At 29.4% G+C, this 17,859-nt stretch overlaps 1 protein-coding gene across 1 annotated transcript in view; it reads left to right on the plus strand.

Moving 5' to 3' along the window:
- The window catches only part of esn (espinas), a 37,906-nt gene that overhangs the window by 11,734 nt on the left and 8,313 nt on the right, over nt 1-17,859 (plus strand). The window contains exon 3 of the mRNA XM_065512772.1: nt 2,806-2,934. Within this exon, the coding sequence (XP_065368844.1) occupies nt 2,806-2,934 (129 nt within the window). The remainder of the gene's footprint in view (nt 1-2,805; nt 2,935-17,859) is intronic.

The following is a 17,859-nucleotide window of genomic DNA, read 5'->3' on the forward strand; positions in this document are numbered from 1 at the left end:
GATATAGCATAGATATAGTTATAGATTAGGATGGCCTTTATTTTGAATTTTATGGATTTTTCATGCTCCCGTTGTATAAATTGATCTACGTAAATTTTAGCAAAATCGTATAACTTTTAGAGGTTGCACATTTTATTTATTCGGCTGTGCCGAATATAGCTCTCTTAAATATTTTTAGGTAAACAAAAACTTTTTTTTCCAAAGTTGTTTTTTTCATTTCTTTTAAAAAAACAATTTTCGAATTGTTATTTAAAAATTTTTTTTTTTAAATTTTAAATTTTTTTTTGAAATTTTAAATCTTTTTTTATTTAAATTTTAAATTTTTTTTGTTGAAAAAAAAATCGGGTTAAAAAATATTTTTCCGATTTTGACCCATTGTAAGTCCAAGTTACTATGGTCTTATATACGTCGTTGCAAAGGTCTTTGAAATATCTATCATTAGATATCCATATTATCTATATTAATGACTTATTAATCCAGATATAGGTAAAAAATAGGTTAAAAAATCGAGGTTGTCTGGTTTTTTCCTCATATCACCGAAATTTGTGGACCGATTTTGTTGATTTTAAATAGGAAACTTTTCGAAAGCATGTCTGACAGAATTATTGAAGATTTGGATCCCGAAGATATCTGGGGTCTTCAGAAAATTGATTTCAACAAACAGACGGACAGACAGACGGACATTGCTTAATCGACTCCGCTATCTATAAGGATCCAGAATATATATACTTTATAGGGTAGGAAAATTATATTGTGGAAATTACAAACGGAATGACTAACTTATATGTACCCTTCTCACGAAGGTGAGGGGTATAATAACCTTGAAATTAAACTTGGTTTTGAATTCTGCTTTCATTTAATGATGTTTTTAGATTTATTATTAGGAAGTGGTAAATTCTAATTGTACCCTACACAACTAAAGCGGAGAGTGTGCACAAATTTTGTCCCAACACCCACCATGAAGTACACCAATCTCCTTAGGATATCTTTCTCGTTTAAGCGATGTCCAATCAAACTACATGTCGCTATTTCAAAGTTTGCGCAAACCTTTTTTTGCCCCAAAGACAAAGCCTACTGAAAGAATCTTAATGTTACTGGTATAAGTCCTAATTTTATTGGTGTTTGTCTATAAACGCACTTTAAATTTTGGAGCAATTTATTTCTTTTACTAATTTCAATTATTTTGTATTTTTAAAAAGATATGGTCTACCATTAGTTCCACTATTTTTTTTATAAAATTCTAATTAATTTTCTTCCATTTGTGTTCATTCAGTTTTGAATCTGCCATTTTCTTTAATCTTTGATTCTGATCATTATTTGTGTAAACTTTATGTGCCATGTATACTCACAAATTTTCCATCATATTTTAATCCAGTCTGCAAGCTTTCTAGTCAAACTGAGGAATATTATGTTCAGTGAACCACGATTTTTATTATTTTGAAAGGTGAATTACAGCATTGTCTTATTGAAAATGCAATCTTTATAAATTTTTTCATAAAATAACAAATAATATTCACTGGCTCACTTATATCGTAAGGAAAATGAAAATGATGTATTTTTTTTGAACTTAAACCGATTTTCAAAATTTTCCAACCGATTACCAAAATTTCTCTTCTGTTCATAAGGTAAAAATATATTCGGTTTAAATAAGCAAGTTGATAATAGCAAAATAACAATCAGAATCAAATTCATTCCATACTACATGCTAATTGGGAGCTTAGTTTTAGCCGTAGTCTTAGCTTTAGGCTATACTAATTAAATTAAATATTGTCAGTTTAAACTATTAGTTTTGTCCATAAAATGTTGTAATAAGCCTAAATACCTTCACATATTTAGTACAATTATAGAGTTTTCTCCTATTCAAATCATCTTTAAAAAAGTTTTAAGGGTTTTTGATTTTTCAGTCGTGGTAGTCATTCTCGTGGAATTGCCTATATCGCAGTGAAGAATTATCCAAAGATAAGTCATATAAATTAACTGAACACAAAAATTTGTTGTGCAAATCGGTCTAGAGCCTCTGCCCTGAAAATGATTTTAATGTGCATAGGCTAATATATTCTATTGTATTGAAATACAACTAAGAACTATATTAATTATCGGTGTTTTCTTTTCTGGCATAAATGATGCATTTACTCTGCCTTTTACCCTTTTTTGTGTTCTTTTCTGAAAAAAATGTATTTTGATCGTGTTCTTTTCTAATAATGTTACCCTAAAACCTTGAATATATGCTACATGTTTCACCCTCAATTTTATCAAAGGGTTAGAAATGCACCACTTTTTATGTAGGCAAAAAGTATAGTTATTTAATATTTAGAAGCTACATAAAAGAAAATTGCATAAATGGTAAGGATTTTGTTCTATTGTGATCGTTAAAAATGCAAAACATTATGAGGGTATGGGTAACATTTAATAAATGGTACACAATATATAGGCAACATTTTGTGTCAGAAAAGAAAACACCATAATTTTTATGCCATTGTAGGGTAAAGCCCGACTATACAATTTTACATCATTCCAGTTTTTACCACAGGAAATGGTTTCTTCAAAATCATGTAATATTTCGAATAGATTTTATAGTTGAATTTTGTCTGAAATATTTATTATTCAGCCATTATTAAAATAAATTCAAAGTTATATTACTTTCTATAATATTTCTGACAATGCTTAGTTCTCATTTTAAAATATTCGATATTTTTAGACCAGTTATGAGTTTATTGCAGTCTTTCAAAGCTAATGTAGACTACATTTAACATACGAGTTCATACTATTTACATCTTTTATTTATTTTCTTTTAAATATTTTCAGGTACGCTATTGTCACTCCCTAAGTGATGAGGAACGTAAAGAGTTGCGTATATTTTCGGCACAACGAAAACGAGAAGCTTTGGGACGTGGTGCAGTACGTCTAGTATCCGATGAGCGTCCTTGTCAAAATGTAAGTAAAGTATTAATTAAAAAAGTAGCGTTTCTTTTTATTTATTTCCATGTTAAACGAAGACATGTAATTAAATATTCATATTATTTTGCAAACATTTGCCACCAAATATAAATCAAACACTCTGACAACGAGTACAATCCTACAGCTTCAAATACTCTGCTGAAACTTACAGTTTTTTTCTAACTGTTAAAGTAGCAGCAAACTTTTCATAAATTTTATTTTTCGTGTAATTTTTCATCTGCCATTTAGTTAGTTTTCGTTATTTTGTTTGTCTTCTTTTCGAGCAAATACATATTTATTTAAACTAGACTAAAAGGAAATCGTAAAATGCAACACTTTTGCCACTTGCCACCGCTATTTGCTACATCAAGTTTTTCCTTTTTCTTGTTCGTCATTTTCATCTGCCATTTGCAGTGATTATGAACGTTGGTGCCACTGTCATTACCCGTACAAACACACAAGTTGCAAAAACTGTTTGTGTTGAGGGGTTGCAAAGATATTTGGAGGGGGGAGTTTGAAGAAAAACTTGGTCTTTACAAACTAAACAGTCAGCCACATTTACTGTTTAAAGTTTGTAACAGATGACAAAAAGATTTCATTAAGTCTACATAAAAACTAAACTAAAGAGTAAAAAATATTCACTGGCAAAAAATGTGTACGAAACAAAACAATATTCATAAAATAAAAATACCAAAAAAAAAATGGACCAAAAACAATTGAAAAGATGTTGTTTTTTTATAGCAAATTAAAGAAAAAACTGGAAACAACAAAAATAAGTTGACAAAATGTGTCTTAAACAGTTTTGTTATTTTGTGAAAAATAAATATAAAAAGTATCACGTAGTGAACGACTACGAGTTTGTATGATTCTTGAAGTCCCCTACCAAATGTGGCAGACTGCTAAGTTTTTTCTAAATATAAGCAATCAATTTTTCATTGTTATTTTGTCTCTAGCTGATTTATACCAAATTTTTAATTAAAGCTTCTTGCTCTCTTACTCTATTTAGTTTTGTGTAAAAATATGAAAGCCATTGGACAATTTTCGTATTAGTTGGAAGATCATTAGGATAAAAGAAATATTATTGAACTATCTTAATCAAATTTTATACCGACTAAATTTATACAATAATTCCCCTCCTTAATTCGGTTTTGACCAGTTACAATTTATTAACCTGTTTTCCATTCAAATTATATAAAAATTCATAACAAAAACTTCATGAAAAGTGAATGGTGAAAAAATTGCAAATAATACTGCTCTACTGCTTACAACAACTGGCAGGCAAGAAACTGACAATGAGAAGAAATACTCTTAAGAAAAAACTTCTTCAATTGTGTCTCGTTGTTTTTTTTTAACTCATATTTTTTTGCTTTTCTAAAAATTTTCTATAGAAATTGTTGGACTTTTTGTTTAAATTTGCATCATCATTATTGGCTGTCAGACAATGAGTAGCAAAACCCAGCAACCAGTCAAATATAAAAGCATTTCGGACAGACATTTCATAAAGTTTTCTATTATTCTTTAACTTCTACTTTCTTCAACACTTGCAATACGCAGGAAGAAATGGAAAAGAGATGCTTGATACACACCAAATATACTCGTAGCAACAAAACTGAACAATGAATGCACTTTCATTTTATTTAAGTACCCGTATATTCTTCTTCTTATTAAAAATATTTCACAAAAGTTCTGAAAATCTAAAACTTATTACGAGAATGAGTAAAACTTTCGTATGCTAAAGTACTCTGTTAAACTACCCTGCAGTTTTAAAGGGAATATTTGTAAATGCTGCTTTAGCATGATCCATTATAAACATAATCTGACAACAACATATGATAAGATTTGTGATTGTAGTCCAAAACATATTATGATCATTATTAATGTCATATAATATTATATGATCAAATATACATGATTGTCGCAAATAACTTTACAATTGATAATGAGACCCTGGAGGAGGTTGACTCATTCTGTTACCTTGGCGCTATTCTCACAACATCCGGTGGTTCAGGTGCAGATATTGCCAATCGGATAAAAAAGGCGACGCAAGCCTATGGCCAACTCAATAAGATATGGAATTCTCCAATTCTCTCTCGCCGGATCAAAATTAATCTATTTAATTCAAATGTTCAATCTACATTACTTTATGGCTGCGAAACGTGGAATGCTGCCCCTCGTGATATGAATGCCCTGCAAGTTTTTACAAACAAATGCCTTAGAAGAATTCTTCGAGTTTTTTGGCCACAGACTATGTCAAACAACAGATTATGGCATCTAACGAACCAATTACCTATAACGGTTGAAATACAAAGGCGAAAATGGAACTGGTAATTTTTTTTTGAAATAATTCAGTATGTTCAGAATTATTGGATGTATTGTTGAGAAATTTCACAAGGTTTGAGCTGAGGTGTTTTCGATTGACGTTTGTTCAGCTTCCTAGCGATAATGTGGGCCAGTGCGTAGCCCCTCAAAGTTGGTCACCTTTTTTCAATTTTTTCAATTTTTTTAATTTTTTTTTTAAAAAAGTCGCCAAAATTTATGATCCGAATGAGCTGAAATTTTAAATATAAATAGTCCTTGAGAAGGTCTATAAAAAATACGCTACAAATGTAGTAACCTACATTTCTCTATTAATTGAAGAGATATTCTGGTTTATTTATTTATTTTTTTTAATTTTGCACGATTTTTTTTATATATAGCGGACCTACGGAGGGTCGAAATTTATTTTTAAAATATCAGCTATATTGGCGATAAAATTCTAAATAAAATAAAAAAATTGATAGGGAACAGTTATCTGTTCCCTATAAAAAGTTATACACATCCAAATTTGGAACTTGTAAAAACGGCCGTATTTTTTACGTTTTTGCCCATATATTTTTTCTTTTGTAGAAAACAATTTTCTTCGGGACTATATAGAATTTGTATATTATCCGGAAAGATAACTTAATGCAAAAGCGTGTAAAGAAAAATTTGGCTCACTTAAGCGGACATATCACCCCCCTGACCGACCCAAAGTTGGCCAACTTTTAAACAAATTTCGGTTTGAGTAAAAAATTCTAAAAAGGCAAATCACGGATCCACTTGTATAACGCCATACGTTTCTTAAATACTTACTAAATGTGTTTACTATCACACGGTAAATAACGTCACAGTAAGCACTTTTCTGAAAAAACTCAGTTTTTGGAACATATTTTTCCCGTATTAGGAATTTCGTATTTGAAAATAAAAAGTGTCAAAAATTCGAATGCCATTGATTTAAGGACATTTGAGTCTATATTGGTTCCAAATCTTGTTATGATATCTTTAACTGTTAAAATTTTATATTAATGTGCTGTTTTTCGATAGCGAACGATTGCTTTGAGTGGACGTTTTACATGTATTTTGTTTTTGTTACAATAACAAAACACATGTTAAATTTCCACTCAAAGCACACGTTCGCTATCGAAAAACAGCACATAAGTCAAATTCTATATTTTTATTCGTAGAAAATCACATTATTATATTTTTATAGTTTTTAAGGTAAATGAAATCCCAAAATTTTATAACGTTATTTAATTTTACTAAAATATTAATCATCAAGTACTTACTTATATAAAAATCCTTTATTTACTCCTCAGAAGTACCACAAACCTTTCTCCCTTTGACAAATTTGTACATTTTTTCATATAATGCGTGCGTTAGTCTATTTGACCAGAATACATGAGAGGAAAAGAATTAAAAGTCAACTTAATCTTTAGAAGAAATAAATTTGTGCTATAAAAATAAACATTTCGATCAATTATAACATTCATACACAAATACGTCAGTCGAAAGCCTTGTTAGTAGATTGGCGGGTAACCAGTGCTAATTTCAAGTAACTTGCACGTCAACGCGAATCAAATTTAATGTACTGCCGGGTAGGAAGTGTCCCATTCACACTACAAAATTTACAAAATACAAACAAATACTTCTATATTCGAGTCAATAATGGATATTTGTTGTAAAAAGTTTTTCCCTGAATACTTGTACTTGGTTTTGGCCCCTTCCAACTTTCATCATTTATTTGTGCACTTTTCATTGAAAAGGGATTTATTAAGCAAAACAAAAAAAAAATATTGTGTTGAGTTCATTTTTTATTCCTCGTTTTATTACTGCTGCATCTCTTTCATCTTTTTTGTTAGTTTTCCTTTCTTAAGAAGTGATTTTGTTTTTTTTCTGCGTACTTTTCTTACAATAAAAACTGCGATTTATGAAATGATGTTTGAAAAGAAAATCTTTTTAATATTATTTTGAAATTTTTATGCGTTTTTGCAGAAGAATAAAGAGAAAAGAAGCGGTGGGATTTATTAATAAGATTTTTTATTAAATAAATGAAGCAGAGTTTAAGAAACAATCTTATTTGTCTTTAAATTAGCAAAAAGATTTTTTTGTTATAAAGGAGTTATTTCAGATAAAAAAAACTATTTTGACGTTGTTTTATATCAACACAAGGATGGGTCGATCGAAAGAAATAGGGGTAATAAATCTGAATATTCCAAACTACTGATAGTGAATCGTACAAAATGTCTTTAATTCAAACCTATTACAATTCAGCGTAATAAGTATATGTGGGGTATTCACACGCTCTACTATTTGGTCATATTCTCATAATGTCCTAATATATTATTATAGTTTAAACAAATTTTTGTTGTATTTCAAACAAAAGAGTTCTAAACTAATAACACTATTTGAACTATGTATATACACACAGATACTAAAGTATATGTACGATTTACTTTTTTGGCCTTTTTTAAAAAATTTATATATTTAAAAATACAAGGCCTCATGACTATTGAGTCAGTGAATGAGTGAGTGAGTGAATGAATGACTCAGGCCTTGTATTTTTAAATATATAGATTTTTTAAAAAAGGCCCAAAAAGTCGATCGTACGTATACTTTAGTAACTGTGTGTATGTTTATTCTTTTGTCATAAAATAATACATTTTTTGTTTAAAACACAACAACAATAACTATTATATTATAACAGGACATTATGACAATATGACTAATAGCAGACCATGTGAATACAACAATTGAATCACAAAAAAGTTTCAAAATTATCTGAAAGTAGTGATGACGACTACAGTCAATTTAATGACAATAACCACAAAGCTTTTTACTAAATTGAAAACTACAAAGAAAAGGGGATAGATATTAACGTAGATCTTGGAGACTTGCGGTACAATTTATCTGAAAAGAATTTGGAAGCAATTATGATTGTACAAATACTTCTGACAAAATAAATTAAAATCAAAGTCTGACAAAAAAATAAAAATCAGAATCTGACAAAAATAAAAATCGTAGTCTGACAAATATTTCTGACAAAAATCAGAAAGTAACAATTATTTGTCACAAAAAAAATATAAATCAAGAATTTAAAAACATTTAAACATATTTTATGAAGATATAATTGAAAACGATTAAAATGGTATGCCTGGATTGGATATCCGATATTTTCTTGTGATTGTTATTTTCTTTAGAAATTTCCAGAATAATTACACTGTGCACGAAATTGACACTTTTATATTCTATCAAAAAGGGCACACAGTGGCTTAAACTAATTCGGATACGCTGAATTCAGTGGTGTTAATCGATTTGCTTTTAGGTTGGCTCGTATTTTTGCACAACATATATTCGCGTAACTCAAAAATGGTTAAATATCTTGAATAAACAGAAAAAAACGAAATTCCGCAATAAAATTACCATTAATTAAGGCTTAATACGTTTTTAATCTTCGTAGTCGTTTTATAAATTTTTGGTTTTTAAAACGGCATTAAAAATTGGAAAATGAAGAAAAAAACCTGTCCACAACTTTTCGTTTTATAAAAAAAAGATAAAGCATATATCCCCTAATAACATTTTTCCCCATATTTTTACAAAAAGTTTAACTCACAGCACAGTGTTATTATTTTCGGTGCCTGTGAAAAATACTTTAGTTAAATTTAAATTAAGTTTTAACTAAATTTTAACATTTTATCATTCAAAGTTTAAATAATAAGATTATGAAACAATTCTGTTCGAATAAAAGCTTTTGAATGAAGCTAATGAATTTGTTTTATGGAATGAATTGCCGACATTTTTAAATCTGAATTAAGATGATCGTGAATTAAGCTCTAGTTGAAAAAACAATTGTAAACATATTTGTTGATGAAACAAACAAGTAACGTTACCACTAAAATACCCTTGTCGCCATAATACCGTTACCGCTAAATCACTGTTATCAAAGCAAATTAGTGCTAGCGTTACCTTTTACCATTTTAAATCGGTAGCCAACCTGGGAAAAAAATAAAAATAAAATACATATATAAATTTTAGTTACTGATGTGAGTTTTATAAAATAATATTTCTATTTTACTTGTGTACTCCTTTGTGTAGCATCTTCAGGGAAATTTAATAAAAAGGTCGAAAAATTAGACTAAAAATACACTATATAAGATTAGAAGATGCGAAACAAACTATAAAAATAACAAATTATGTTCAAAATAGGCCAAATATGCGCAAAAAAGTAGAAATGTGCCTTAAATATGCTGTTAAGTCAATATATGCATTAATATGATCGTATAGGAAAATCATGCAAAATTCTTAAAATATTCTGACATACATAGGATGTACTGGAATATACATTCATTTCCATGCTTATGAGTATTGAAATTCAATATCACATGAAGTGGACAGATAAATTTACATTACTTTTTAATATCATATTGTGAAGAATAAGATGAATGTTTTTAGTAATTTTTAGTTTTCTATCACCAATTCCTAAGATTAATATTATATACTATATTTTTTAATAATATTTTAGAATGATTCAGATTAGCTGAACAAATTCAAACACATAATATTGGGAGAATATAAGTATGGTAGCATTTTAACAGTCTTACAACTTGACTTAATGATTTTTTCGATTAAATATGGATTTAGCTTACAGCTAAAAAAGTTTAGTATTAAACTATTAAATTGCATACAATATTTTATCATCGTATTTAAATTTAAAATGAATATTAAAAAAAAAATCATGTTATCCTAAACAAACAAATGTTCTCAGACAAATCTGCATAGTTGAATGTATGTGAGTATTTTAATTTAAATTTCAGTATGTATCCTTGAGTGCATATGAGTTTTTCATTATGGATTTAAGGATATTTTCTGCTTTGTTAGACTCTGTTAAACAAACAACAACTTAATTGTCTCAACAATTCAAAGTTATTTCCCAACAAAAGAAACCACAAAGTGGAAACATACTCTTGCTCGTGCATAATGATAGCTTAATACAAAAGGACTTAACTTGCATTTTTAAATGAAATGTGTTCTGAATGTATGTATTTTTTAATTTTATTTAATACTAGCGGATACACGGCATGTACTATTATGCTGAAAAATAAACACTGTAACTGCTTGATAATACTACCAAAATTTAGTTTAGCTTGTTCTAAGAAAGCCAACCCGTTCCACTCGTAGCTCAAAGTTTTGAGGTGCATTAAAAGTTTTGTTGCCATTAAAAAATTAGTTTTTCAATTTAATTTAAAAGAATCGAAATGTGTATGTAATTATCGTTCTAATAAGATATAAAAGACAAAATTTGGTTAAGAAATTTTAAAGTTATTAAAAATTCGCCATTAATGTGTCTCAGGCCACTAGAACAAGAAATGTAGGAACAAAATTAACACATTATGAGAAATATTAAAATAAAATCTAATTTTTACTTAAAATATCGTTACATTAATATAAAAACGCCCTAACTCGATTTTTCAAAATTTAGTTTTTTGCATTCTTCGATAGATAATTCCATAATACACCATTAATAAAATAAAATTAAATATCACAACATTAAATTGGTTAAAGACCTTCATAAAAATATGTATTAAAAAAAAATCGCAACTACAGAAGTTTAAGTTTTATTAAGTTGTAAAGTTAGGAAAATGTTAGTTAGGGCCTTTCTATATTAAGGTAGCCATATTTACTTGTATATGAGTATTTGTCTTAGTAGGAAACCGTTAACCTATTCGCCAGTATGACCAAAAAAATAATCTTCATTTTCAATTTTTTAAAATTTTTTTTAAATAAATTTCAGAATTTATTGATCATCACATTGGGATTTATTGAGATTATAATTGGCAATAAAAATATGAAAAAATTATATCAATACGTCCTAGAGTTTTTCCGTACCTGGGATATAAATTTTGAGATTTTCGAGAAAAACTAATTTTTTGGCCATATGACTTTGGCGAATGAGCCCAATTTCCTTACTGTTATTAAATTGAAGTTAAATCTGTTCAGAATATTATAGTCCAGGTAATTTTAAATATATTCTGAAAGTTTTCCTAAAATCGGAAAACATTAATCCTTAAATCGTGAAGGTCAAAGGTCAAATTTTTCAATATTTGGAATTTCTCATTTAAAGATAGCGAAATGTTATATATTTTTGGGCCGATTTTGATGAAACTTAAGAAAAATATAACACGAAGTCTAGTGTTTACAATAAAAGGGTCCAAATTACCCTGAATTTTTAAAATCACGAAAAACACAGTCAATTTGACACCTTTCCTTACATATAAAATTTAGGATACTCGCAAACATTGCTTTAGATATATCTAATAGTTCATGAGCTTCGGAATTATTTCCAAAATAAAATGTTTCTCAACCACTGTGCGGCAGTTCGTAGGACAAAAATACTGATTTTTATATAGAACATTGCATTTGTTATTTACAGAATGTTAAGTATATAAGTATTTAAATTGTTGCCATATAATAAATACATAGGACCTTTTTCAATAAAGTTACCACATAAAATAAAACATAATAATTATTTTCTTTTCCAAATAACTAAGTAAAACAAGTAAGTAATACTTGGCAGAACCTACCAAGAGTATAAAAACCACACTAATTCCCTTTTTCCAAAATACATTATTTTCAAGCTATTAACAGTCGCGTTTCTTGGCAACAAAACAAAAGTAAAATCCTCAACACAATCTCAAAATGTTTCATTCAGTTGAGAGTACATATTTTCGCATTTTGGTAATTGAAATACCAAAATAAAGTTTTTGTGTGTAAATGACATTAATTAGGCAGGCAACTTCAAAACAATGTGGTTGAGGAATTCAAAGGAAACCAAACTCTCATGTACGAGTATGTTTGAGTCTAAGTGTATGTGCAATTATGCCTACTGCTAACACACACATACAAATAAACATGAACAACATTTTAAGTCCTGTAAATAATTAAGCAAGAGAAAAGAGAAGAAAACAGTAAAGATTTTTGTTATTTAAATGACCGGAAAACGGAAGTTAACAAAAGTAAGTACTTACAGAAAACTTGTGCTTAAAAGCTTTTATGCACAAATTTTCCCAGAGATTTTAACTCTGGTACAGGTGTATTTCTGTTGGTTGCTTTAAGTAATTTTGTGCTAAAAATTTGTTACTTATCGTTTGGTTAGTGTTTAATGTCATGTAAATAATTGCAATCATTTCTCATTAATCTTATCAATCCAATTAATCCATTTCTCAACAATTTTCCTTCTATTTTCTTACATTTTATCATTTTCCTATGTCGTCCTTTATGTCAACAAGTCTGTATATTTCTTTTGTTTTCAATTTCATGGCAGGTTTGTTAAATCATCGAAGAAGAAGATGAAATGACAAACGTACACAAATAATTATATTGACAAATTGTCACTGAGCACCGAGTTTGTTTTGTATGTCTGTAGTTAATGTCAAAAAAGGTCATTGGTCTTAATAAAATGTCCTTTTTCTCATTCCCTTTTATCCAAAAAAAAAATACATATTAAAGTATTTAACAACCAACTCAAACTAAATGTAATTTCGTTTCTCGTTTTTGTCGTAGTTTGTTTGGCATGCACGAACGATGGCAAAGTTTGTCCGGAACCGGAATTATTAATGGGTCTTGTTATCGTGCCTTTTTCACTACATAAACTTTACATTTCCTGTTGTTCTGTCTTACAAAAGAATTGAAGTAAAATTTTGCAAAAAACACAAGACTTTCTTTCATACAAAAAGGAATTGTGATTTTGTTAAGTTTTTTCTTAACTATTTGTCGACTCATTATGGATTAGATGGATAAAGATTTTTTCAGCATTTGCTTGACTCCTTCTTCTTAATAATTTTCAGTTTGTGTGCCCTACACTTAAACAACTGGCAGTTTAGAAAAGGGCATACGAAAACCTCATTTAAGATTAATTAATTTTAAAAAATTACGTTATTCCCATATTCATTTACTTATAGCTTCCTATATTGTAAAATTCCATATTAATCTGAGTTATAAATTGCTTGGTTTAAGCGTGCAATTAAATAAGTGAATAACAAATACCTACCACACATTTATCAAAAAACATTTTGCAAATTAGTACATGTCTGGGTAGAAAACATAAACTCAGAAAGCCAAAATGTTCTACTAGGAATATTGCAAATAATTTAAAGCACCTCTAAGTCTTTCATTATCAGTTTAAATAAGTATTTTTTCGCTTTTAATTTTCTATTTCCTTCGCATCATAATCTTAATTCAAACGTTTGTCTTGTCTTTTCATTCATTCATCTTGAATACACATCAATGATTTTTTTCATTATTCTTTTGTTCATCCCTTTTGAATTTTTGTTGGTTCACTGTATTTTCGCCTGTCATATCCTTGTCTTCAAAGTTATTGTTTGCCTTTTAAAAAGAAACTCCATTCTTTCGTATTCTGGCTTTCTTTGTCGCATCCTTTCAACGAATGTCACTTTTGAAATACGCGTTAATATTTTTGTTAGTCGCAGTATGGTTCGATGGTTTGGAATATTTTCTCATTGTGTTTTTTCTGGACCATTGAATATTTTCATAATTCATTAATTTATTAGTTTTTAATAAGTACAAAATTCTATAATATTTCTTTGAAATTTGTGTTTTATATTTAGCGAGTCAATATAAGTATAGGTATTTATACCAATATTTTAGTTACCATACAAGTTCGATGTGTCCATTGCACATAAATCGGACAGGTCGGAGATCTTAAATCAGTAAGATATTTTGTCGTACTGAGCATATTTAAAGCTCATAAGGTCCATGTGATGCAAATGGTTATGATTTTTAGAATAAGTTTATAGATAATCATACCCACAAATCATTAATGAAGAATATTAATTATGGCGTTCTCGGTGGGACACGTAGCTCAGACTGAAATCATCTGCTGAAACCACCACACGTCGTTTTCTATGAAATACCAATGATGACGTCGGTCCAAAATCCACAATAACTTTTACTGGATTTTTTGTAATCTGGTAAACCTTATGTGATTTGGTATGTGTACAGAAATTTATCTTGTTAAAATACCACCCAGCTAAACTTTCATTGCCAAGTAATGAGTGAAAATGCAAAATTTTGGCATGTCAATACTTGCACAATGGCATTTTAACTAATTATTTTAACACGGTGCACAGTGTGAGGTTTTGACATTGTAGCTTATCAAAATTCATAACTCGGTAATAAATAAAGGTACAGTCACGCATTTTGGTACAAGTAATATATGACTATATGACGAAGTTGTGAATTCTGTAGAAAAATGGGCGGAATTGGACAATATAAAATAATTTTTTTTTACATTATAATCATTAAACATCAAGTAAGAAAGTATAGTTGGGCAAGCCCGACCTATGATACCCTACACCGAGGGATTATAAACAGCTTTATTTTGATATGAAACTTATTTGTATTAAATCTTATTTTCTTATTTTCGAGAATGGTGCTTATATGTGAGCTATGACTAATTGTATAAATATATAAAACTTATGTGTTCAGAATTTGGTTTGGATATGTTTATAATTAAGATATTTATGAGAATTTAACTATTTTCAGATAGGGCATTTGTATGGGGACTAGGAGAAATAATGAACCGATTCTATCCAAATTCAATAGGCTTAGTTCTTGGGGCAATATAAAAGTTCTTGTCTAATTTTGTCGAATTATCTTTAAAATTGCGACCTGTAGTCAAAAATTTGTTGTCGCGAAATACCTGAACCCATGATCAGTTTTTGGATCGGCAATTGTGGAGAGGCAAGTTGGGGCAGACTGTTTTGATTGATTCTGTATGAAGACAGATACGGTTATCTAATATAAATGATGTAACTATATTTCCTTGCTTTTCTTTATATTTGTATGTCCAATTAAAAAATACAAAATTTCAAAATAAGTTCAAAAAAGAGATATATTTTAAAACCTTCAAACTGTTTTTCTGCTCACGTGTTTTACGATTTATTATTTTTTTAATAAAAAATTTATTATTTTAGGGCCCTCTAGGCTTTTCGTTATAAAGTTATTCTCGGAAGCGGATTTTATATGGGAGCTTTTATGGACTGATCGTTACAAAATGCAGTAGTGTAATTTTTGCATACGTACAACCAATCTGTGTATTATTTTGCTTCAATATCAATATTTATACGAAATTGAGGTACAGAGATTATTGTGTAGATGTAAATTATTGATGTCGAATTTCAAACTGATTACGCGATTTATGTGTATTTAAGTGATTTTCGGAAGTGAACCTAATATTATCAATTTTCACAAAATCCAGGAATTTGATAACTTATTTAAATTTTTGTTTGAAATCTTTATTTATGTATGTAGATTGATTTATTTTTCGATAGCTATAATCAATTATAGGTCAGTCTTCAAACGATTATTATGTATGTATATTAGTATTGTTTATGTTGAATTTTTTGCATAATAACTTATAAGAGAGTTAGTGCCGTTATTACAACTTGTCGTTATAGTTAAATGTAATAGAAAAAGGTACCCTTAAAGGTAACTTTAACTATAACGGCAAGTTGTAATAACGGCCTTTATACTTATTTAAGTGGAAGTTATATAGGGGATATTTCCAATTACACTGTCCAACAAATTTGGAAAAAAATGAATGCGCTGAATTCGAATCTGGCATAAAAATTGTGCTGTCACGTCTGGTTAATTTTTTATCGCATGCTTGCAATAAAACCGTGTAAAATACTACAATTTCACAATTATTAATTTGACAGAAGCCTACATTCATTCGAAATCTTCATAATAGTAGCATTGAAGCATGTCAGAGAGATCGTGTGTTACTGATTCAAGCTATTTTTGCTTCGTGTGTGGTGAATATTTAGTTGGAAAAAAGGATATGCAATATCAGAATCATTAAAATATGCATATTTATATTATTTTGGTTTTAAACTTGGCAGAAAAACAATGTTTTGCAAATAGTTGCAGAACTGTTTTATATAAGTGGTCAAATGGCAAGATTTTTCAATTCCAGTACTTTGGAGAGAGTCAAGATTTAAATTTAAAGAAATTATCAAGGATTTTGGAACAAAAGCATGCTGGGAGACTATTGCTGGTCTCTAATACTTGAAACCGAACCCACAAAATACAAACGAAGTTCAAATAACGCCATTCAATTAAGATTTGGTGGAAGTAGATTTTCAGAAGTAGACTTTACACCGGGCTATGGTCAAATATGGACCGATAAAAACAAAATAACGTTTTATGATTTCTTTTTACATGGAACTTATTTTGCTGAATAAATGCCTATTTCAATAGGCATTTATTCACCATAGAGCCATATTACGGGAAGAAATTTGTATGCGGACTGAACCAATTCTTACCATTTTCAACTGATCTTGTCATTTTATCATAGTTAAAGAAAAATAGAACAACATTTTTGAAAAATATCAAATTTGAGGTTGTCTCACATTTTGGTCAATATTTCATTCCCCTAAATCCTTTCCTCTATGCCATATCGTGCCTTCAATAGACACACAGGAGAACGTATCTATATTGTCTTAGAATTTTATAAGGACAAATAATACTTAGATATACATATTTTTAGAATGCAAACGGCATACGCCAACACAAAAACGAACTCGAATATTTTTTAAGTAACCAACAAATTGATGTAATGCTGGTTTCTGAAACTCATTTGACGTCCAGAAGTTCCTTTCGAATAAATGGATATGTAATATATGACACCAAAGATCCCAGAGGTAGAGCATGTGGAGGCTCGGCAATTTTAATAAAAGCCCGAATCAAACACTACTTAATGTGTGATTTTTGCGAAGATTATCTTCAAGCTACTACAATCTGTCTTGAAGATTTTCATCGAAACTTAGTGATTTCATCGATATACTCACCCCCAAGATTCTCAATTACTGAAAGTCAATATAATAGATTTTTTAAATCACTAGGCCCCCGTTTCCTGGCTGCTGGCGATTATAATGCTAAGCACACAGTCTGGGGATCACGACTGATTACCCCTAAAGGTCGTGTTTTGTTTGACTCAATTTCTAAAATGAGTTTGCATGTGCTTTCGAGCGGCCAACCTACTTACTGGCCAACTGACCCACGAAAAATACCGGATGTTATTGATTTTAGCGTGATGAAAAATATCCCTAGAGAAATGATTCAAATTGAATCCTCGCTGGAACTATCTTCAGATCACTCACCCACTATTATTACTTTATTGAGCCCCTAGAAATTGTATCCCCGACTGGTAATTTAGCGATGGCAGGCACAAGAATAAATTGGCTCAAATATAAAAAATACCTCAGTACACATTGCTCGGAAAACATACCGCTAAGAACACCAGAAAACATCGATCACTCTCTTATCAATTTCGATAAAAATCTCAAACTGGCTGCTCAACGTGCTACCCAAACCCCCCGACAATTAAGATTTAATAGAATTAATTCTGCAGATGTCCAACGGCTCTTAAATGAAAAAAGAAGATTTCGAAGAGAGTGGCAATTGCACAGATCCCCCAACTAAAATCGAAGCTTAAAGATTGTATAAAAAGACTTAAAAAGCTCTTGGAATTTCGAAAAATGGAATCATTGAATAAATATTTAGAAAGCCTAGACGCAACCCCGCAATCGGATTACTCATTATGGCGAG

The sequence above is a fragment of the Calliphora vicina genome, chromosome 5 (assembly GCF_958450345.1).
Source record: "Calliphora vicina chromosome 5, idCalVici1.1, whole genome shotgun sequence".
In the NCBI taxonomy this organism is placed as follows: domain Eukaryota; kingdom Metazoa; phylum Arthropoda; class Insecta; order Diptera; family Calliphoridae; genus Calliphora; species Calliphora vicina.